At 42.0% G+C, this 24,407-nt stretch overlaps 1 protein-coding gene across 2 annotated transcripts in view; it reads left to right on the forward strand.

The window, feature by feature from the left end:
• The window catches only part of LOC100565811 (metabotropic glutamate receptor 6), a 66,777-nt gene extending 51,797 nt beyond the window's left edge, over positions 1-14,980 (forward strand). Inside the window, exons 7-11 of one of the 2 annotated variants that reach the window (XM_003216716.4) lie at positions 200-400; positions 608-747; positions 4,548-5,483; positions 9,677-9,902; positions 14,787-14,980. In XM_003216716.4, coding sequence (XP_003216764.2) covers positions 200-400; positions 608-747; positions 4,548-5,483; positions 9,677-9,902; positions 14,787-14,842 — 1,559 coding nt within the window. In that variant the 3' untranslated portion in view covers positions 14,843-14,980. Of the gene's footprint in view, positions 1-199; positions 401-607; positions 748-4,547; positions 5,484-9,676; positions 9,918-14,786 lie in introns of both variants that reach the window. The other variant, XM_062971647.1, reaches the window with a different exon arrangement.
• Positions 14,981-24,407: the final 9,427 nt, after the last annotated feature.

The following is a 24,407-nucleotide window of genomic DNA, read 5'->3' on the forward strand; positions in this document are numbered from 1 at the left end:
AAATACTATAAAAGCAGAGTCACCGAAGAGAGCTCTACAAGTGGTGCTGTATAATATATATATATATATATATATATATATATATATATATATATGAATGATTTTTTTCGTATGTAGTCTCACCTGCAGCAGTTTTGATCCACTCACATACCCATATATGTCTTTCTTTCCTTGCCCACTCTCCCATGCCAACACACAGGGGAAGAGCGAATTGGACGAGATTCTCCATATGAACAGGAGGGAAAAGTGCAGTTTGTCATTGATGCCGTCTATGCCATGGCTCATGCTTTGCATAACATGCACCTGGATCTCTGCCCTGGCTACACTGGGGTGTGCGAGAAGATGGATCCCATTCATGGCCGTACCTTACTGAACTACATCCTTGCTGTGAATTTTAATGGTAAGGCTGGCAATGTATGTGTAATATATGTTTAATAGGGGTTCCTCCAAGACGGCATGAGGACAGAAGCCCTTTGCAGCTGGTGTCCCCTTGTAACTGTTGTTCTAGATCCTGAATGTTGCTTACAGCCCTTGTGACACTGATAGCCTTGTTTTCCATTGATTCCTTAATCCAAGTATCCCGTTTGTCACTCTTTCCTTCCTGCAGGCAGTGCTGGGACTCCTGTGATGTTCAACGAAAATGGAGATGCACCTGGCCGCTATGACATTTTCCAGTTTCAACTGACAAACACCTCAGCCCCTGGTTATAGGGCCATTGGGCAGTGGACAGAATACCTGCGCCTGAATGTGAGTGGCTTGCTGTAATGATCAGGAATGGAGTGGGCATTTGGCAGGAAGACCCACCTGAGACCTTCTCTCCCATGAACTTCCTCCTTGAGTCCTACAATAAAAGTTGTAGTACCCTGGTAAAGAGAAAGTGTGTATAGGGCAGGGGTCCCCAAACTAAGGCCCGTGGGTTGGATGTGGCCCTCCAAGGTCCTCCAAGGCCCTAAACTTTAGACTTAGGGTTGACCTAAGTCTGAAAAGACTTGAAGGCACACAGCAACAACAATCCTAATTTTGGACTATTTCAGCATAATCAGCCCCCCCAACAGTCTGAAGGACTGTGAACCAGCCCTCCACTTAAAAAGTTTGAGGACCCCTGCTATAGTGTGTGGAAAAGTTACTTTGTTGGCCTACAAAAACCCAATCTCCCAGTGGCCATGCTTTTGCGGTTGGGGGGAATTATGCAACCTGTTGACCTTAACAATAACTTTCCCAAGATCTAAGTTGATGTAATAGTGTCAAAGCAAGCTATCCAACAGATACCTCCCACATGCATGGTGCCCAAAAGAGCAAAGTACTACCCTGTTTCCCCTAAAATAAGACACCCCCAGAAAATAAGACCTAATAGAGGTTTTGCTGAATTGCCAAATTTAAGGCCTCCCCGAAAGTAATACCTAGCAAAGTTTTTGTTTGGAAGCATGCCCAACGAACAGAACACCAGAGCATGCAGGATTGGTAAATGTACATACCATAGAGTGTTGTACATGGAAATATTGGTAGTAACAAGAAATTCTTGATAGTATTCACAGTTTATCTGGTTATGCTGGTTTGTGATGACAACTACTGTACAGTATATAATAAACATTCATTTTTTTGTTCAACGAAATGTGAATTCTTCTTCATGGAAAAATAAGACATCCCCTAAAAGTTAGACCTAGCACATCTTTGGGAGCAAAAATTAATATAAGACACTGTCGTATTTTCGGGGAAACACGGTAGCGGGTGACAAGTGTACTTATTATCTTGATGCATTTCCACGGTGGATCTCTGAACGCAATTTCTTGATTACCATCAAAAGGGATTACTATCCCAAAGTATTTTGACCTCGAGGTCACACTGTAACTGTGCTTTACAACAAAGCTCCCAGATTTTTTTTCTGTATTAAATCATTAAAATGGGGCTTCAAATTCAATTGTAACAAAAGAGGAGAGTGGGTCAAAAGCAACAGCACAGATAGACAGTATTTAACACATTTTAAAAAATGTTTTGTCAAGGGAAGCTTATTTACCAAAATAAATAAAATGCCATCCAAAGAGAAGCCCCTTCCCCTCTGCCCTCCACAATTGTTGGACTACGCAGGGACATTTTTACTGGGCAAAAGCCAGATAGAGGTCAGCGTGGGCAAAGGTTATATAACCTATTGATAGTTATTAACATTAATTATGTAAGCTCCTTTTATGAGAGGCTTAACATGAAGGCAGCCAGATAGGCGGGGCAGAAACATGGCACATTCTGTTTCATCTCAGAATGGAATGAAATGCAATAAAAAGTACATATTTAAATCACTACCGTTGTTAAACCAGCTGGTTGGAAGATTCTGGATGTTGTAGTCCAATCTTATGAGGAAAGGAGAGGTGGCTGATTGATCTCAATAAGGCAGAAGAGCAGCTTCAGGGAGCTGATCAAGTACAACTCAAGAAGCACAGAGATGTTTTGTGATACCCAGAGCCCCCCAAAATGATGTTTAGGGGGCATGAGAGGCATTTGGCCACATTTCCCACCCACCCCTATTTAGGTCCAGGAGATGCACTTTTTAAAAACACATTTTCCTGCTCTACTAAACCCAAAATAGCCTGTAAAGGTAAAGGTTAAGTCTACTCATGTCCGACTCTGGGGATGGTGTTCATCTCCATTTCTAAGCCAAAGTGACAGGGTTGTCCATAGACACCACCAAGGTCATGTGGCCGGCATGATTGCATGGAGCACCGTTACCTTCCCGTACCTATTGATCTACTCACGTGCATGTTTTCGAGCTGCTAGGTAGGCAGAAGCTGGGGCTAACAGCAGGAGCTCACCCCTCCCTGTATTTGAACCACCAACCTTTCAGTCAGCAAGTTCAGCAGCTCAGCGGTTTAACCCGCTGCACCACTGGCGACTAAAATAGCCTGACACAGGGCACAAATATATTGAAAATCCCTTCATACTCCCTAAAGGGTATTTGGGGGGGGGGGGGGGGGTAAATAAATAAATAAATAACATTGTGGGATTTGAGGCTCTCCAAATTTTCCACAGGGATTATTGTGATTTACTAGCCTTCCACAGTTCCCTACCCAGACCCTCTCCACACATTAGGCTCAGAACCTTGGGCAGCTCCTTTCAAGTTCAGGTCAAAATCCGGAACCTTTTCCCTGCCCTGCTGGCATGGAAGCTACCTGCCACCTCTAGAGGAACATGACTGTGTTTGATGCAGGCAGCTGTAAACTGGGCCTATGACAGTGATCCTGAAACTCTGGTCCTCCAAGCGTGTTGGGCTTCAACTCTCAGAAGCCTCATCTGCCTTGGCCAATGATCAGGGATTCAGTCGTCTGAAAGAGCAGAGTTTGGGAAACACTGGCCTACAACATCACTCATGTTCAGAAATGACTTGTGTAGTGCTGTGGCCAGTCACAAAGGTGTACAAGAAAGGATCTATAAGTGACGTCTCAGAGCTGGTATGTCATAGGAGATAAATTCCAATTGAACAGCACAAGTCACTGTAAATGTTACTAAGTGACTTTGGACCAATCACTTTCCCAGCCCTGTCTATCTGTCTGCCTGTCTATACAAGTTGGCCATCCCCACCTTTTATCTCTGTATTTGTATATTTATATTTTTACTCGGACTAGATGTATACTGTATGTTGTGTTTATATTGTCTGTTTTGATAAGGCCAATTGGCTGATCAATAAAAATTGTTTCAGTTTCTCTCTTCCTATCTATCTGTCTATCCATCTATCATTTATCTAATTAAGAAATGTATATATGACCTTCCAGCTGGCAAAGCCTCCCATATCGGGAGCTAGAATTGTGAAAATACAAACAAATTATACCCAGGGAATCATAGTTTTCTCAATACTACAAAGTCTTCTCCTCTGGAAATCTCTATAGCAGTGCTTTACAAATGTATCTTAAAAGCTGAGGTGGGAATTGAACAACACATGCATCGTAGCTGACTTCCAAGGGACTTCTGTGCAGTTTCTTGGGGGTTGTGTATTTAAAGGCCTCCTTTGTTTGAGTGTCTATGTCACCCCAAATTGATTTTTTTAAATAAAAACTCAAAGGGGAGTTAGAAAATGGGGTGGCTGTGACCTCTCCTAGACCATCTACCCCTTTTTTTTCAAATGCTTTTAAGACACAGTGATGCATGTCCTCTCTGCTAAGATAAGGACTCACTTTTGGTGCCTGGATTATGGATTCTAGGAGACCCTCCGTTCAGGCAAGACACTGGCATCCAACTGGATCAAGCTCTCCATGCCAGTCGATGTGAATGGAAAGCCTGACCTAGACACCCCTGAGGTTATACATTGCAAAGGAAGATTAGCCCCAAGGGGGCAAGCTGTATTTCAGGAAAAGTGGTCCGTCAATATGAATATTCTCATTCAAGAGTCCACATTACTATTCAGAAAGTACCAAGATCCCTTTGAAAATCATTGTCCACATGCAGAGATATGTTACTCTAGCACTACGCAACCCCTGTGCAATATAGCAACACACCACAACACCTTTCAACAGCTACCATATATCTTTGCATATAACTGGGGTTTCTTTCCTTATTTCCTTTAGATTGAGGACATGCAGTGGTCAGGGGGTCAGAAGGATATCCCCTCTTCGGTGTGCAGCCTTCCTTGCAATCCGGGTGAACGGAAGAAAATGGTGAAGGGAGTGCCCTGCTGCTGGCACTGCGAGCTTTGTGACGGCTACCAGTATCAACTGGACGAGTTCACCTGCGAGATGTGCCCCTTCGACATGCGTCCCAACCAAAACCGCACAGCCTGCCGCCCAACGCCCATTGTCAAACTGGAATGGAGCTCTCCTTGGGCCGTGTTGCCCATCTTCTTGGCCATTCTGGGCATCCTTGGCACAACTTTCATCGTCATCACCTTCATCCGGTTCAATGACACACCCATTGTTCGCGCCTCAGGCCGCGAGCTGAGCTATGTCCTGCTCACAGGGATTTTCCTCATCTACACCATCACGTTTCTGTTGATCGCTGAGCCCGGAGTTGCCATCTGTGCTTTGCGACGTCTCTTCTTGGGCTTGGGAATGGCCATTAGCTACTCAGCCTTGCTCACCAAAACCAACCGTATCTACCGCATCTTCGAGCAAGGCAAGAAGTCTGTGACGCCACCCAAGTTCATCAGCCCCACCTCGCAGCTAGTCATCACATTCAGCCTCATCTCAGTACAAGTTGTGGCTGTGGTCATTTGGCTGGGGGTCGCCCCTCCACACAGCATCATCGACTTTGAAGAGCAGCGTACGCCCAACCCCGAGTTCGCCCAAGGGGTGCTGAAGTGCGACATGTCTGACCTCTCTATCATCTCTTGCCTCAGCTACAGTATCATTTTGATGGTCACCTGTACCGTCTATGCTATCAAGGCCCGCGGTGTGCCTGAGAACTTCAATGAGGCCAAGCCCATTGGCTTCACCATGTACACAACCTGCATCGTTTGGCTGGCCTTTGTGCCCATCTTCTTTGGCACAGCACAGTCAGCAGAGAAGGTGGGAACGGGAAAAAGAAACAGGTTGTAATGGGAAGAGACAAGGATAGGGAGAGTAGAGAGAGCATGGGGAGCGGGCCAAAGCTGGATGTTCAGGGGCAAATCAGGTGATACATAACAGTATGTGCTTTTGAAGTGTCTGACTTTTTAACAACCAAAAAAAAGCTATGGAAGGCTGCCTATTTCTAAAAGGGGGTGGAGACATTGCTATAGATTTTTCCACTTCTGCTGTTTTGTCCAGTGAGGATTATTATCCCCAAGCAGCTTATCTTTCCTCAAGAAAAAAAGATGCAGGAAAAAAGGTTACAGGAACCCTATATCTCTTCACCATAACATGGGATAGCAATTTGGTGGAAACATATGAGGTTTCTGGCTGTAATATGATCAAAATAGACAATGGCTGCAACCAAACATCTCCACAATGTAGTAAGCTAAAAGTTTTCCCTGACATGAAGTCTAGTTGTGTCTGACTCTGTGGGATGGTGCTTATCTCCATTTCTAAGATGAAGAGCTGGCATTGTCTGTAGACGCCTCCAAGGTCATGTGGTCGGCATAACTGCATGGAGTGCTGTTACCTTCGCACCAGAGCGGTACCTATTGATCTACTCACATTTACATGTTTTCGAAATGCTAGGTTGGCACAAGCTGGGGCTAACTTTGAGAGCTCACCCTGCTCTAGATGCCCTCTAGGTCCTGTTATATAGTATACAATCACAAACTGCAAGACAAAACTCCAACATGCAAAGAGCAGTACACAATTGTGATGCACAGTATTGCTCTATGCACAACTCCACTTCTGCCAGGTCAGCACAACACTTTTGTTGCACTGTAACAAATAATTTGCCCCATGTGTGTAGCAGAACATATGCATCAATATGTTTCTGATAGAAGGCCAAGTAATATATTTATCACATTTGTTTCAGAAGTGCTGTCCCAAAGAGTATAAAACATCTCTTTGTCAAAACACCTGACTTTCCTCTTGTTCTTACATTTAGTATGCTCGGTCTTGTCATTGGTCCTTGGTAAGTAAACAGGGACTTAATTTGCACGTTTGATTACTGCAACACATCTATCTGAGAAAATCTTGTACTGAAATGTCAAAATGGGCTAAGTGCTGGAGATACACATTTTCCTTAATATTTAATTTGCCCTGAAGTTTTGCATCGGTTAAAGTTTTCTTGGCAACTGTTGTAGCTCCAAAGAAAGGGAAGATTCTAATGACCCTTTGAAGAGATGAATGAGGTGGCAGCAGATATCTTTTCAAGCACATTTGGATGGGCCATTCTAAGGGCATTGCCACATCATTTCTTAGCAAATGAAGCACAGCCAAACTCCTGGCTCACTGCACATTTCAAAGGCATTTTGAAAGAGGTTAAGCTGCCATCTTATCTGCTCCTCTGTGGGATTTATAAGTGGGCATGCAAGTTATTGCTAATCTATGGTGAGCCTATGATGGCCTAGGGGATAAAAGCCTCATGACTTGAAGTTGGGTTGCTGACCTGAAAGCTGCCAGGTTCGAATCCCACCCAGGGATAGCGTGGATGAGCTCCCTCTATCAGCTCCAGCTCCATGAGGGGACATGAGAGAAGCCTCCCACAAGGATGGTAAAACATCAAAAACATCCGGGCATCCCCTGGGCAACGTCCTTGCAGACGGCCAATTCTCTCACTCCAGAAGCAACTCCGGTTGCTCCTGACACGAAAAAAAAAATCTATGGTGAGCATAGCAGGTGACTTGAGGAAATACTTGTTGGCCAATACAAGCATGCTTTTAAAAAAGCACTGAGATGTGAACCAATCTGATTTCTGATCCTGTGGCAGAACTGCTATCCAGATTGAACCCACAGTTCTAATCCTTTGGCTCTTATCACTCTCCTTGCTCTTTTACCCTCTGTCAATATGGGGAAAGTGGCTGGATTGATCAGTGGGTTCAGTGTGGTAACACATTACCAATTCTCCCTTTCAACAGCAAGGCACACTTGTAGAAAATAAAAAACAGTAACACTTTATTATATAACATCTATCCGTATACCAATTCCACACACAAGTACACAGCACACCTTCTGTTTCAACACCAAGTAACACTTCTTTTGAAACTCTGTCCACATTCTCAGTTCTCTAAAACCCAGATCTTCTCCACTTCGCTCCCTCTAACTAGCCTTCATGATCTCTTGCTGACTCCCTAGCTCTATTTCATCCTGCCCCTATCAAATCATTTAGCAGACAAGCCGCTTGGTCTTATCCTTTCCCTTCCCCCCAGCACTTCAAAGGCTGTGACTGACTGATAGAAAGAGTTGTTCGGCAGTGGAATATGCTGCTCTAAAGCAGGGGTCCCAAAACAAAGGACCATGGGCCGGGTGCCTGGCCCCCCGCCCTCAGTTTTAAACTTAGGCTCGCCCAAAATCTGAAATGACTTGAAGGCACACAATAACAACAATCCCAATTAACTTGAATATCTCATTGGCCAGAAGCAGGCCCACACTTCCCATTGAAATCTTGATAGGTTTAAGTTGGTTAAAATTGTTCTTATTTTTAAATATTGTATTGTTGTTGTTGTTGTTGTTGTTGTTGTTGTTTGCACTACAAATAAGACATGTGCAGTGTGCATAGGAATTTGTTCTTTTTTTTTTCAAATGATAATTCAACCCCTCAACAATCTGAAGGATCTGCTTAAAAAGTTTGAGGACCCCTGCTCTAAAGTGTGGTGGAACCTCTTTCTTCTGAGGGTTTTAAGGAGAAGCTGAATGACCATCTGTTGGGGGTGCTTTAACTCTGCTGTTCCTGTGTGACGGGGGTTGGGCTGGAAAGCCCTGGTGGTCTCTTCCAATTTTATTATTCTGTGATTGGCCCTAAAAAGGCTTCTCACTTTGTAGTTCCCTATTTTCCTTTTGCCCTGAGGGCTATTACAAGGCTATGTGTAAGCTATAATGTAAATACATTATTTTAAGCTATACTGGGTGGCAACATCATCCATTGCCCTATCATAGTCAAGTGAACTGTGAAGTTTTCCAGTTCTTGAGCTACAGTCCCTATCAGTCCCTCTGACTACTGGCTATATTGGTTGGATGATGGAAGTTAGAGTCCAATGGCATTTCAAGAACTATTCATTGTCCACTTCTGTTTCCCTGCAACATCTGTTTTTATAGTTAAGAAACAGAACAGACAATGTGTGGTCTTCAATTGCTGTTGGACTCCAATTCTCATAAGCAGCACTCAGTTTTACCAGACCCGGCTCTGCTCTGCAGGCATATGAGCTATGGTTTCTCTTACTCAAAACTACCCTCCCTGCCTTCAGTTCTCATTGTGTCAGCACCAATAAGGATTGTAGTCCCTGCTCACATACAGGCAAGGAAAGTGGCAGTAATCTACCTTTTTTCTATCTCTGGGCTAAGATCTGCACAGTGGATGACATATGCTTGTTTTGGCCATCTCCAAACTGAAAACAAAGCCATGTGGGGCATCTTGACTGTAGAATTAATGCACTTTGACATCACTTTAACTGATATAGCTCAATGCTATGGAATCGTGGAAGCTGTAGTGTGGTGAGGCATCGGCATTATTTGGCAAGGAATGCTAAAAATCTTGCAAAACTACAACTTCCAAGATTACATAGAATTAACCATGGCACATTTTTATGATAAAACCAATTTGGAAATGACATTTGTAACCCAGGAACAAAAATTGTATTACATAGTGTGTTGTTGAAGGCTTTCATGGCCAGGATCACAGGGTTGTTGTATGTTTTCCGGGTTGTATGGCCATGTTCCAGAAGTATTCTTTCCTGATGTTTCACCCACATCTGTGGCAGGCTCCTTCTTTGGAGGCTTTTAAGCAGAGGCTGGATGGCCATCTGTCGGGGGTGCTTTGAATGCGATTTCCTGCTTCTTAGCAGGGGGTTGGACTGGATGGCCCATGTGGTCTCTTCCAACTCTACTATTCTATGATTCTAGGCATCCTGTTTTACATAGTGTTACCACAGCTTGGAAATGTTTTGTTTGGGGACTAAAGTGCACAGGCCCCTATGGTCAGCATGACCAACAATTTTTTAAGAAGTATTTCGTAGTCCAAAAAAGGACTTTTCCCAAGCTCTAATATTAGTTGGTCCAAGCCAGTGGTTTTAGAAGATGATGCTGTCTGTCCTGCTTTGGAGGCCAGCAACCTGGTGTTATTTTTGTCTCTCCCTGCCGCCCTCCAGATCTACATTCAGACAACCACACTGACCGTCTCCATGAGCCTGAGCGCCTCGGTTTCCCTCGGGATGCTCTACGTGCCCAAGGTCTATGTCATCGTCTTCCACCCAGAGCAGAATGTCCAGAAGCGCAAGCGGAGCTTCAAAGCGGCTGCCACAGCCGTCAATGCCTCCACCAGACTCTCCCAGAAGGGTGCCCAGAACGGCGAGAGCAAAGACGATAAGCCGGACAGTAAGTAGCCAAAAAGTAGGTATCGCGGTCTTTTTTGCTCTTTGATGACCCCACCCGACGTGCCTCCCGTTGACCTCCGCCTGCCCTGTAAGTACCATCTAGTTCCTCCCATCCCTCCTGCTGGACCCACAAAGCCCCCACAACTGGTCCCCACCATCACCACTGTGCCTTGGGGCTTTATAGAAAGGAGGGCTTTCACAGCGGCATACGGTCATTTTGGTTGATGAACCATTTACCTTTTAGCTAGGAGTTGCCAGGTCCAACTACCCCAAATTTCATATCTGAGACTTAGAGGCAGCCAGTGCAATATCAAGGACGATGGATTGGAGTTATATTATCAGCACAGCAAGTATCAAAACACAGATTATGCCATTCAAAATAAGGCCACATGAAGAAAAATACACACAAAACATTTCAAGGCAATGGTCGCATCTTGAGATTCTTCTGCTTACACTAAGGACTGGAAAGGAGAAATCAGGCCCTGAGATTTACTTCCAGTTTAATTTAAATAAAACTGCACGTCCCAAAATAGGAACATGAGATACTTTGTGGTTTAATAAATAAAATCTGCTACCCATTATTAGAAGAAAAGGCCATTTTAATATGCTAAAGCAAAATAGCTTCCAAATATTACCTAGAGTGTTCTTAATCCCAGCCCTATTGATCAAAAAGTTATTTGTGGTTTTTTATTACCCTGTTATCAGCTGGGTAAAAACAGACAAAGCCTTTAAAGTTTGCAAGTATCACAGGAATCCTCTTGGATCCCAGAAGACATAAGGAGAACTTCTCTTTTATTCTTCTGCTATAAAACCAGAACATATTATTATTATTATTATTATTATTATTATTATTATTATTATTATTAGCAACAACAACAACAACAACAACAACAACAACTTTACTTATAGCCCTCCACCATCTCTCATAAGTGCTCGGGGCAGCTTACAGAAGCACATACAAGTGCCATAACACATTATATCACATGTTAAACAATGACAATATTAGTAAAGATAAAAACAACACATTACAAAAAAGTCTAATTTAAAAATCAATAAAATACAGTACAGATTGCTATAAAAATGAATAATACAGCATCCCAGCCACAGCCCAATTCAACCATTGAAGTGCTAGTAACAACATTAGATTGGTCCTTAGATTAGCAGATGCCTTAATCATTTCCAAAGGCCTGCCTGAAGAGCCATGTTTTCAGCTCCTTGTGAAAACATCATAATGTGGGGGCAAGCCGGGGGGCTGCCACTGAGAAGGCCCTCTTTCTCATCCCCATTAGCCATACTTGAGATGGAGGTGGGACCGAGAGGAGGGTTTCCCTGAAAGATCTTACAGCTCATGCTGCTTCATAGGGAGCAATACGGTCACAAAGATAGGTTGAACCTGAACTGTGTAGGGCTTTGTAGGTACTGACCTGCACTTTGAATTGGAACCAGAAACTTGTTGGCAGCCAATAGAGCTGCTTCAATAGGGGTGTGGCGTATGAAGGAGAAGGACAGTGAAAAAAGGGATAAGCTAGTTGAGAACATAGATTGATGTAGAAAGGAGGAGTAGGACCAGCAAGATCATTTTTCTAAACTACTCAAGGGGATGATATAAGGAACATTTGACTTAGCCTACCTGTTATTAGCCAAAAGGTGAATGCAGAGCAGAGTGGAGGGTGAGGCTGGTGCCACAATGATGGTGAAGGAAGAAGGAAGCTAAGTAAATCTACAGACAACCTGGAGAGTCTTAGAAAGTTGCAGCAAGTTGCCAGCAACCAATTAGTTAAGCCTTGAAAACTGTAGCAAGCTAATGCTCTACAAACTAAATACAGTAGAATCTCACTTATCCAACGTTCTGGATTATCCAACGCATTTTTGTAGTCAATGTTTTCAATACATTGTGATATTTTGGTGCTAAATTCGTAAATACAGTAATTACTACATAGCATTACTGCGTATTGAACTACTTTTTCTGTCAAATTTGTTGTATAACATGATGTTTTGGTGCTTAATTTGTAAAATCATAACCTAATTTGATGTCTAATAGGCTTCTCCTTAATCTCTCCTTATTATCCAACATATTCGCTTATCCAACGTTCTGCCAGCCCGTTTATGTTGGATAAATGAGACTCTACTGTACAAGTTTCTTTCTTTTTGCCTAGATCAAACATTGTAACAAGGCAATGAATGTTTGCCTGTGTCTGATTATATACTGTAATCTGCTGTGAGTCCCCTCGCGGAGAAAGGTGGAATATAAATAATAATAATAATAATAATAATAATAATAATAATAATAATAATAATAATAATAATATCAGCTCCCCAAGACTAGACAATTTGCATCCCTATGTCTTCTCCAGACACGACCCATAAAAATTGGAGACTCAGGGCCAAGACCTGAGATTTGGCAACCCTACCTGGAACATGGGCTGCAATTACACACTAAAAATGTTGACTCACGGTCCCTGTAGAGTGCCTTTCTGCCAACCTTCCTGGCCTCTAGAGGAACAAAAAAAAAAATCCAAGACAGAAAGTATTACATTTTCATGTTATGTTTTAGTTAGAAATGCTATTAATCTGGTTTATTTCATTATTTATTCACGTTGGACTCTTTTTTGTCATTAAAAAGTGGGTTTTTTTAAAAACACGTAAATAACAGGCAGGCAGGGTTGAAAATCAGTGCAGAAACATCTTCTTTATTCTGGCATTTTAACAAAGAGGAACACATTTTGATCCCTGCAGTGGCAAACAGTCCAGGGGAGACCTCTCGCAGTCTGGCTTTCAATAGGAAAAGGCAGGGATCTGGGTGGGAAGCTCTGGAATATTAATAGTTGCTCTCTGAGGGCGACAATGTCCCAGAGCAGATGGCAAGGACTCCGGCGCCTTGTGCTGCATGACAGCCAAAAGCGTACGCCTGACCAAGCAGGGGAAGAAAATGGGGCAAGGTGCAGGCCTCTTCCTCCGCCCCTCTCTCACTGTCTCCCATTAGACCTGACTCTGCTCTTCAGGCATCTGAACTGTGGCTTCTCTTACTCAAAGCTGCCCTCCCTGCCCCCAGCTCTCCGTCTTGCAAGGATTGCAGTTCCTGCTCATTTGTATGCAATGAAAGCAGCTACAATCCAGCTTTCTCCCATCCCAATATATTTGAACATGGATACTGCCCAGCCATAAAAACATAGGCTTAACACACACACACTACCTCACCCTATGTAATCATAGAGATTTTCATTGCAGATCTGACATGTTAGTAACATTGTAGCCATAAGATAAGTCCAGTTGTTATACATGTATATGTCATAACCTTATGGGTCTTGGCAGCAGAGAATAATTTTTTTGCATCCGCTTCCAATACATTTTTTATAAGAATCTCCAAGCAAATATTCCAAGCACAAGTTTAGAAATCTACATGGGGACTTCAATAGAGGAGGTATAATTCTTCTCAATCTTTCATCCTTACAAAAGATCCAGGAAAAAGAGTGTGAGACGCTCAACAAAACCTTCTCCACAAGGACAAACACAATTCTATAGGGGATTCCCTGAAAATGAGCTAGTAAAGCAGAGGAAATTACATTAAGTAAAAGGTGACATGAAGGGTAATCTGTATCCACTGGAGTTTGGTTCCAGAACCCCTCATGAATGCCAAAATCCTTGAATATTCAAATCACATCATAGACAATGTCATCGTAAAATGGATGTTGCCAGAGACCTGCCTGAAAAGTACTAGTCTTTGCCTAGAAGCAGAAAAACAGAGATGAGGGGTTGGTCAGAGATGTGCTCCTCGCACCCCGCATAAACATGCCTTGCAGGATGGGATTCACCTTTTCACTACCTTTTAACCAGCACAACAACATATACAAGGAAAGTATAAAGAATAGATTCTCAGGGGATCCCAGATAATAATAATAATAATAATAATAATAATTATTATTATTATTATTATTATTATTATTATTATTATTTTATTCTTGTACCCCGCTTACAAATGCAAAATAAGTATACATACAAAAACATCAAATACCGAAAACACACGAATGAAAAATTAAAACATACAATTAAAATCAAACCATTAATAAGACAAAGTTAAAATGCAGCAATAAAACATAAGGATGGGCTGATCAAAGTGCACTAAGTGAGACTTGTAAACATGGAGGAAGTAAAAAAGTGCTATATTTTGGTTCTTAAACGTATGGCATCCAAGTTTTGAAAACCTTTCCTCTTCCTACAAAGTGATATGCTCATCGAAGATCGAAATATCCAGTGGCTCCATCTGAAATTACCAGGAATGGCTTAGATCACCTCATAGAGATGGTAAACTGTACTACTGCATAAAGCTATGTGTGTGCTTATTGTGATTTAAGTGATTGCCTGGCTTGAAACCAGGTTAGATCTTCAGAAAATTCACTTTGGTGGGCCATCCTATCTAGAAGATTTTGAGGATTGTAGTTAAGGAACTAATTTTCCAAGGTTCTGAAACGGGATAACCACAATTACACAATTATAAATGGTGGAGTGTGTGTCCAGGTCCAACACCTTCAATCGACCCATCATCTCGGGAGAGTCATGTTGCTCTTGATGGCTCCACTCACTGGGTGTGAAAAAAGCACATTATGGATTGGGCTATTGTTTAGAACAGTGGTTCTCAGCCTGAGGTCCTCCAAGTGTTTTGGGCTCCATTTCCAAGAGACCCAACATAGCCAAGCATAAGGAATTCAGGGAGCAGAAGTGCCAAACTTTTGGAGGACCAAAGGTTGAGAACCACAACTAGAGCTTCCCACCCCATCCTCCTAATTCCGTAGCTCAGCCCATGTTTCCACTATGGGTCCCAGCGTGACCCCCCATTCTTTCACCTATCTATTCTCTCTAACACTTTTCCATTCTGTGTCCTTTGCAGGCGTCCCTAAGGTGATGTACATCAGCTACACAGAACTGACAATGGTGCCCACATAACTGAAGAAGGAGGAAGCAAGCATTGAGGGGATGGGTGGGTAGGGCGAGACACATTTTTTGTGGGGGTGGAAGAGTGAAGCCCCTGGGAAGGGGCTGGGGTGGACATGTGGTGGGGAATAAACTTGTATTTTTACAAGATGGGTCTGTAATTTTCTTTTCAGTCTAGCATGCACTTGGGGAAGAAATATAGAAGTTGTAGCCATCTCAATGTTGTTGGACTCCTGCTCCCATTATGCATGACCATGTGCTGAGTGTGACTAATGGGAGTTGTAACAGTATCTGAAGAGCCATAAATTCCCCACCCTGGCCTCAGGATCTGTAGCTATAGGTGCCACCTCTAAAATTAGGTGACAAGAGTATGCCTGTTCTTCCCAGTTCTCAAACAACAGTGTATTTCAGCAGTAATGTCCTTCACCTCTGTCATACCTACAAATCTGGTAAAATTAGCAAAAATAAGAATTTGTAACGGTGAAACAGACATTTCCTCCAATTGTCCAAATTTGCCAGGGATATTCCTGAGTACTCTTCCGGCATCTCATTGTTTCAGTTGATTTTAAAACACCCCAATTTTCACTCCTCTTCCCACTTTCTCCTTTTGTTCTCAGCTTATTTTGGTTGCTGCAAACAGAGTTCAAAGTTCCAAAATACTCCATAGCAAGTGGAAGAAAAGATAGGATGATCAGGCAAAAGCAAACTGCTAATGCTGCTCTTAGCTTGAGTTTTCTTCATCATGAACAACTCTTTGTCATGTGAACCACATTCTCGGAGTAATTGTTATTATCTGTGAAATATGAGAGGGTATGAAGAAAAAACGGAAGAGAGGTGCTTCAACATTTTAGTGAATTATTTTCTGTGAGGTGGGTAGGCAATTTAGATCAGGGCTTCCTAAACCTTTTCCACTTGCAGTTCCTTTCCACCTGAGAAATTTTCACGTGGCCCCAGGTATAGTAAAGGTAAAGGTTTCCCCTGACGTTAAGTCCAGTCATGTCTGACTCTGGGGGTTGGTGCTCACCTCCATTTCTAAGCCGAAGAGCCGGCATTGTCCGTAGACACCTCCAAGGTCATGTGGCCGGCATGACTGCATGGAGCGCCGTTAGGTATAGAGGTATTTAAAATAGGTTTACAAATCAAACATTTACTGGTAGCAAACTATCATTTGCAAGGCTTGCTGTACAGGCTGATTTTCCTTTTTATGAAGTACAGCTGAAGCCTTTTCTGCAGAGTCCACTGTAAACACTGCATAACAGATTTGTGTAAATGTCTAAAATAGCCGCTAGGTGATGTCTAGAAAACTTTTACTGTTGCCAAATTTTTCAGGACCCAACTTTGATCTGAGGGACAGGACCCACAGTTTAAGAAGCAGTGGCCTAGATGTACTCAAAAGCTGGTGGAGGACCAGAACTGCTGGATTCTTATCTTTGAGGAGGAACTGGTGCAAAAGCAGCTCCCATTATTGGAACATCACTCAAACATGAACCTCAGGTGCTTCCTTGTTACACTGGTCATTCACATTTGCCACTGAAGGTTTATTTATAATTGACAAGTAAAGCAACAAGAAAACAATGGGATTGGATAAACTTTCTTCGGTGCTTTTCATTTCTATATCATGAGGGATGAATGGATTTAACTCTGGACTCCAGAATTTCCAGAACTTCTAAAGTTAAATGACAGGGGGATGAACTTCTCATAGAATCATAGAGTAGGAAGAGACCTCGTGGAGCATCCAATCCAACCCCCTGCCAAGAAGCAGGAAAATTGCATTCAAAGCACCCCCGACAGATGGCCATCCAGCCTCTACTTAAAAGCCTCCAAAGAATGTGCCTCCACCACACTCCGGGGCAGAGAGTTCCACTGCTGAACAGTTCTCACAGTGAGGAAGTTCTTAATATTCAGGTGAAATCTCCTTTCCTGTAGTTGAAGTTGTTGTTCCACATCTTAGTCTCCAGGGCAGCAGAAAACAAGTTTGCTCCTTCGTCCCTATGACTTCCCCTTACATATTTATACATGATCATCATGTGGCCTCTCAGCCTTCTCTTCTGCAGGCTAAACATGCCCAGTTCTCAAAGTCGCTCCTCATAGGGCTTGTTCTCCAGACCCTTGATCATTTTAGTCACCCTCCTCTGGACACATTCCAGTTTGTTAACATCTCCCTTCAACTGCGGTGCCCAGAATTGGACACAGTGTGATTCCAAGTGTGATCTGATCAAGGCAGAATAGAGAGGTAGCATGACTTCCCTATACACTAGACTCTTATTTATGCAGGCCAAAATCTCATTGGCTTTTTTGGCCGCCGCATGACATTGTTGGCTCAGAGCCGTCTCATGCCTTTTTGATGAGTATTACAATTCTTATCAGCCTAACTCTTCACAGTTGTAGGTAGGGTGATGAGAGATCCAGTCTAACACTGGAGCTTCCCATTCATGTGAAGGAAGCAGTCTCCCATTAACCCCCTTTGCAACACTTTAATAATAACAGTCAAGCTTTATTGGAACATTACCAGAGCAATGTAGAAAGAAATTCAGAAAAGCCGACCTTCGGTGCCATACCTGTATCAGCTACATTGTTGTGTGCCAATGCAGGTATGGCATGTCATTTCCAGCTTTTGATAACCCTAAGATGAACTATCATAGCATTTTTCTTGGGGATAATTATACAGAATGGATTTGAGAGTGTCATCCCCTGAAGCTGAGAGCCCATTGGATTCCCATCGGGGGACAGGGACTCGAACGCTGGTCTCCAGACTTGCGGCCCAACACAGCCATACTTTCCTGTCTCTCTGCCTTCGGCACCCTCAGCCCATGAACACATAAGCAAGCATGGCTCTTCTGAAATGCCACTCTAATTAATTTGACAAAAAGGTTGGCAACCAATTCAAGGATTTCCTTTTTTTTTAGCATCCCTCTTTTATCTGCTTATTCAATTACGTTTTTAAAAGGTTCCCTGTGATCAAAAAAAACTCATCAAGGCCGACTTTTTTGAGATGCTGAATGAAGTGTGCAGGGTGATTTATAATTTAACAAATGATAGCTTTTATAATTAGATGGAAAGGCCAGCATTAATGCTTTTTCTTCTTCTTCTTCCTGCTTCTTAGCAGGGGGTTGGACTGGATGGCCCATGTGGTCTCTTCCAACTCTACTATTCTATGATTCATTGCCAGTGGCAATCAACATACAGATTAAAAAAGGTAAAGGTTTCCTCTGACGTTAAGTCCAGTCATGTCTGACTCTGGGGGTTGGTGCTCATCTCCATTTCTAAGCTGAAGAGCCGGCATTGTCCGTAGATACCTCCAAGGTCATGTGGCCGGCATGACTGCATGGAGCGCCGTTAGGTAACATACAGATTACCTCCAAAAAAACCTCGTTAGACCAAACAAAACTTTCATTAGTCCAAATTTGCAGCCTTAGGAAAAGGGAGCGAAGTCTAAATACCCTAAAGCAGTGGTTCTCAACCAGTGGGTCCTCAGATGTTTTGGCCTTCAACTCCCAGAAATCCTAACAGCTGATAAACTGGCTGGGATTTCTGGGAGTTGTAGACCAAAACACATGGGGATGCACAGATTGAGAACCACTGCCCTAAAGGCACCAGATCCCATGTGATTTCAAAAGCTCAGGCAGATCTGGGTTTGTAGTACAGTAGAGTCTCACTTATCCAACATAAACGGGCTGGCAGAACGTTGGATAAGCGAATACGTTGGATAACAAGGAGAGATTAAGGAGAAGCCTATTAAACATCAAATTAGGTTATGATTTTACAAATTAAGCACCAAAACATCATGTTCTACAACAAATTTGACAGAAAAAGTAGTTCAATACGCAGTAATGCTATGTAGTAATAACTACTGTATTTATGAATTTAGCACCAAAATATCATGATGTATTGAAAACATTGACTACAAAAAAGCGTTGGATAATCCAGAACGTTGGATAAGTGAGACTCTACTGTAATTGGATAAGAGACCATCAAGGGATGTTGGGTGCTGTAGGCTACACTCAGAGGAAAGCAAGGACCAGCCACTTCTTTAGTATTCCCAAAATGTGTTTAATTGTCTAAGAAAACCTTATTAAGTGAATGGAGTCACCATAAATTAACAGATGACTTGAAGGCATGGAAGGGTGAGGAGAGTGCCTTCTTCTCTGTATGGCTATGGTTCTCCAAGGATTTGGGTACCCAGTTCTCCCAGTATTTCTCATTTTTACTACACATCTTAGTCACTGGACCTATAGCTCAGAGAGAAAAAGTATGAAAGTCCCAGATTCAATTCCTGGCATGTTCAGTGCTGGGAAAGGTCTTTGCCTTAACCCCTGGCTGTCTCCTTGTGTCATCAACGATGGGCTAGATTAGACGCTCTTAGAAGAAGGCAGTTTCTGATGTTCATACATCCTCCTGGGCTTGCTCACTAATAGCTATGAACAAGGTACATGCCTCACAATTTCCCCACAGGTTTCTTCATGTCTTCTTCCATTTGGTTAAAGATAATCATTGTTTTCTTCATCCAGTGGGACAGGAGGGAGGGGAGAGAAAGCATAGACAAAGCTTTGAAAAAAAATTAATATTATTTCCAGCACCGTATCATCATGATCATCACTAACATCATCACATCTGTTGATATCCCGTTTTTATCTCTTGATTGAGGGATTAAACTTCTCATCAAATACCAGAAGGCAGATTTTTCTTACTCGTTTTACAGGTGCCCTGATTGGACCAATGGCTTGGGCACTGGAGCTGGAGCTGTGCTATGCAATTACAGCAGTTTGATATCACCTTAATTGCCAAGGCTCCAACCAACAGAATCCTGGAAGTTATAGACTGGTGAAACATAGAATCACTTCCTAGAAATCTAGGAATCGATTTCTCTGGTAGAAAGAATGTTAACTGCCTCTCTAAACTACAAATCTCGGGATTCCACAGCAATTAAAGTAGGGCCAAACTGGTATTGATTTGGCGAGCCAACATAAAGATGATGGAAATCCGAGGCACTACACCATTGGTTGTAATTAGTGATGTCAGTTCAGGATCATCCCAGGTCTTGAAGATTGGAGGCCAAACCTGAAACCTAGGAGCAGCCCCTGGTTGTGTCATTTAGCATAATTCATTAAGGTTTTCAAGCAGAGGCTTGATGGACATCTGTCAGAAGTGCTTTGATTGTACATTCCTACATGGTAGAACTGAATGGATTGAATGCTTCTTTAGATCTCTTTCAGTTCTGCAGTTCTATTATTATAGGTACCCAATATGGTTTCGCATTCAAACACACACACACACACACAGAGAGAGAGAGAGAGAGAGAGAGAGAGAACATAATTTTCCTGTTTGGAAATTGAGCCGGAAATCTTAGCTAAAGGGACACTCCTAGAGCAAGTCAAAATGGAGGGGATTGTTCTTTCTCATCTCTACTTTGGATGATAGGATAAAGAACATTTAATATAACCTATTTACTTTTAGCCAGAAGAGGTATGAAAAGCAGTGCAGTGGGTGAGAGCAGGCACCATAATGATTGGGAAGGAAGGAACAAATAAATATACACAGGTTACCCTTGAGGGAAAGGAGCCCCCGGTGCCACAATGGGTTAAACCCTTGTGCCAGCAGGACTGCTGACTTGAAGGTTGGGTTGCTGACCTGAAGGTCGCTGGTTCGAATCTCAGGACAGAGCAGATGAGCTCCCTCTATCAGCTCCAGTTCCCTAAGCGGGGACATGAGAGAAGCCTCCCACAAGGATGGTAAAAAAAAAAACATCCGGGCATCCCCTGGGCAACGTCCTTGCAGGTGGCCAATTCTCTCACATCAGAAGCGACTTGCAGTTTCTCAAGTCACTCCTGATACAGAAAAAAAACTCTGGAGGGAGAGTATTTGCAAGGTGAAACAAATGAATTAAGCTTTGCAAATTGTAGGAAGTTGATGTTCTCTTAGCCAAACTAGCAAAAACTCTTTCCTCTAGTCTGGTTCTGAACCCACCAAAACTGGAAAATATCAGTTGTTTATTACTTGAAGATTATCTGTGAAAACTGAAGATCCAGCCAAACTCCGAGAACAAGCAATCCTAGTTTGTGACTCAACATCACAGGAAGTATTAGTTTCTCCACTCCTTCTATAGATGAAAGTGCCATCTACCATGGATTTTTTTTCCATGTCAGGAACGATTTTTTTCCATGTCAGAAACTGCAAGTTGCTTCTGGTGTGAGAGAATTGGCCATCTGCAAGGACGTTGCCCAGGGGATGCCCAGATGTTTTTACCATCCTTGTGGGAGGCTTCTCTCATGTCCCCGCATGGAGCTGGAGCTGATAGAGGGAGCTCATCTGCGCTCTCCCCGGGTGGGATTCGAACCTGGCAGCTTTCAGATCAACAAACCAACCTTCAAGTCACGAGGGTTTAATCCACTATGTCATCGAGGGCTCCATCTACCATGGATGATAACCACCAACAGTCATATGACGCTGTTTTAACACCGTTACTAAATACTTGTATCTACCAGAAACAATAAACTGACAGTTTATTGTTAAAATACAGATTGAGTAGCCCATATCTGAGATGTTTAGGACCAGAAGTGTTTTGAATTTCCAATTACATTATGTAAACCGATTTTTGTTCCTGGGTTATGAATGACATTTCCTAATTGTTTCTATCATACTAACATGGAAAGGGTTTATTCAATTCCAAAACCTTGTTTTTGTGGGAGATCCAGAAGCACAATTTTGCTATAGTTTTTCAATAAATATCTCTCAAGTCTCAACCAATTCAACATAGTTTGCAGCAGCCACAAAAATGAAGTTTCTGCAGTATAACAACTACTTTCAAAGTAAGTACCACATAATTAAATAAAAAATAACACTTTCAAACCAGGAACAAAAAAAAATTCAAATTTTGTTATATAGCATTATTTTGGATTTTGGAATACCTGTATTGGACTGTATGTACATAATGAGATATCTTAGAAGTTGGACCCAAGTCTAAACACGAAATTCATTTATTTTTCATATAAACCTCATACACAGAGCCAAAAAGTGATTGTACACTATATTTTTAAATATTTTTGTACATGAAACAAAATTTGTGTTCATTGAACCACCAGAAAGCAAAGGTATCATTATCTTGGCTATACAATTGGACAATTTTGGAGGATTTCTGAATTCCAAAAAATAAGGGATACTCTGCCTGTACTCTTTCAGCTCAGCATATTATTTAAATTCTAAAACGTTTTGTATTAACTGCAAGCAATAGGACAAAAGATTATTTTATTCTACGGTGGCTATTAGAAAAGATCTAATATACCACAGATTTCAGACTCTTCCCCAACCATCCCCGCAACCCCACTCTGCCGCTCTTAAATACTAAAATTAGCTCTGGAACCAGCAACCTTGTTCCCACAGAAAGCATGGCCATTGTGAGCAAGTACAAAAGGACGTTTTGAAGAAGAGCGTGTAGAAAACCCCAGGGACATGAAAGCAGCTCCTTTCGCTACCAGTGAAAAGGCTTAAAAATTAATGTCCTGGGCATGTTCAGTACATGAAATCTTAAAAGTAAAGAGACAGACTTTTGAGGCTCCATGCAAGCCTCTGGTGGGCTGAAAGGCAAGCCTTTCAAAAAAAAAAAAAAAGAGTAATAAAATATAGAATAAATGGAGAACTCTGACCAAAAAGAAATGGTTATGGAACGTAATAGAATGAGCACATTACAATAATTTGAATGTTTCTTTCAATTTGACATGAAAATCCTCAGACAGGATGCATGCGTTGTAATTTAAATTCTGCACCAAGAAAAATAAACTCTTGAACACATATGAAATACACAGATGATTTAGTACAACTGTATCCAGCGTGGTATAGATGGGCTTTTCCCACTTTCTTATGCAGACCCTACCTAGACCCAGATTAGTTTCAGCCTCCATTCTCATGCTTCAGATTTCCACAAATGTGATACGTTTTGTGGCATTTTGGTTCCCAATTGTATTTTTCATGCTGGGTCTTAGCAGCCTTTCCAATCTATCCTTATTGTCTGCAGCGTTTTCCTCCTGTCATCTCCTTACTAGAACCAAACTCTTTCTCCATTCACTGCCTTATCTGAGCATGCAAAATCCCCCAAATTGTCCAGATAGGTGGCTGAGACAGTGACGCCTCTGTTTTCGAATGGTTCAATATCTGCAAAGTTTGCTTCAGGCACAACAAAAATATCACATCAAAGTACCTTTGTGCTATGTGTAAAAAAGGTAAAGGTTTCCCTTGACGTTAAGCTCAGTCATGTCTGACTCTGGGGGTTGGTGCTCATCTCCATTTCTAAGCTGAAGAGCTGGGGTTGTCCGTAGACACCTCCAAGGTCATGTGACCGGCATGACTGCATGGAGCGCCGTTTCCTTCCCGCCGGAGCGGAACCTATTGATCTACTTACATTTGCATGTTTTCAAACTACTAGGTTGGCAGAAGCTGGAGCAACAGCGGGCGCTCACTCCGTTCCCGGGATTTGAACCTGGGACCTTTCGGTCTGCAAGTTCAGCAGCTCAGTGGTTTAACACACTTTGCCACCGGGGCTCCTTGTGCTATGTGTGTAAGATGTATATGAAACATAAATGCATCTTTTGTTTAGACTTGGGTCCAAAGTATCTCATTATGTAAAAAAGTAAAGGTTTCCCTTTTATTGTTATTATTATGTTTTTTTTATTTAGTGTTATGTAAAATTATACAAACGTTCAGAACATTTTCCATCGGTAACACATGTTTACATTCTTCCTCATTTTTCTCCCTCCCTCCCCTCCCTCCCCTCCACAGGAACAGTTTACAAATTTTCTATATTTATTACAATTGTTCGATCATGAGGATAATCTTGTTTAATTCCTTATATTTGTCTTTCCCCTTTATTCTGTAAAGTAAGTTTTTCCATTTTGCCTCCCATGTCTTTCTGATTTGGCCTTTTCTATAGTAACTTTTCCTTTCGCTAATGTAGTCTTGGAGGAGATAGTCTGCTAAGTATTTATACCATGTTTTAATGTCCCATTTCTTTTGGTCCTTCCAGCCTAAGGTGACTGTGGCTTGAATTGCATCTAACATATAATTTATTAATCGTTCTCATTTTTTAGTTCCCCCTTCACCTTCAATTTTCTGGAGGAAAAAATGTCTCTTGTTCCAATCTATTTTTATTCCTAATAGCTCCTCCATTTCTTTCTTAATTGTTTTGTGGAACTTTTGTATTTTTTCGCAATCCCACCACATGTGGGTGTATGTTCCGGTTTTCCCGCAGTTGTGCCAACATTGTTTTGGGGAGGTTCTGGTTATATGGGCTAGTTGCACAGGCGTTCTGTACCATTTTGTGTGGATTTTACGTTGCATTTCCTTTATCTTTAAATGATTTATTTTATTAATTGAATTTATCCAATTTTCTATTTCTCTCTCATTACAACTTAGTTCCTCCTTCCAGATTTCTGTCAAGGTATTTTTTATATTGTATAGTTTTCCTGTGATTATTTTGTAAATATATCCCATGGTTCCTTTATCTTTATCTACTTTCCATTTTATTATTTTATTAAGATCTGTCTCTAGGATTTCCTTGCTCTTCCATTCTGTTAACTTTTTAGATAAC

Source organism: Anolis carolinensis, chromosome 2 (genome assembly GCF_035594765.1).
Source record: "Anolis carolinensis isolate JA03-04 chromosome 2, rAnoCar3.1.pri, whole genome shotgun sequence".
NCBI classification, from domain to species: Eukaryota; Metazoa; Chordata; class Lepidosauria; order Squamata; family Dactyloidae; genus Anolis; species Anolis carolinensis.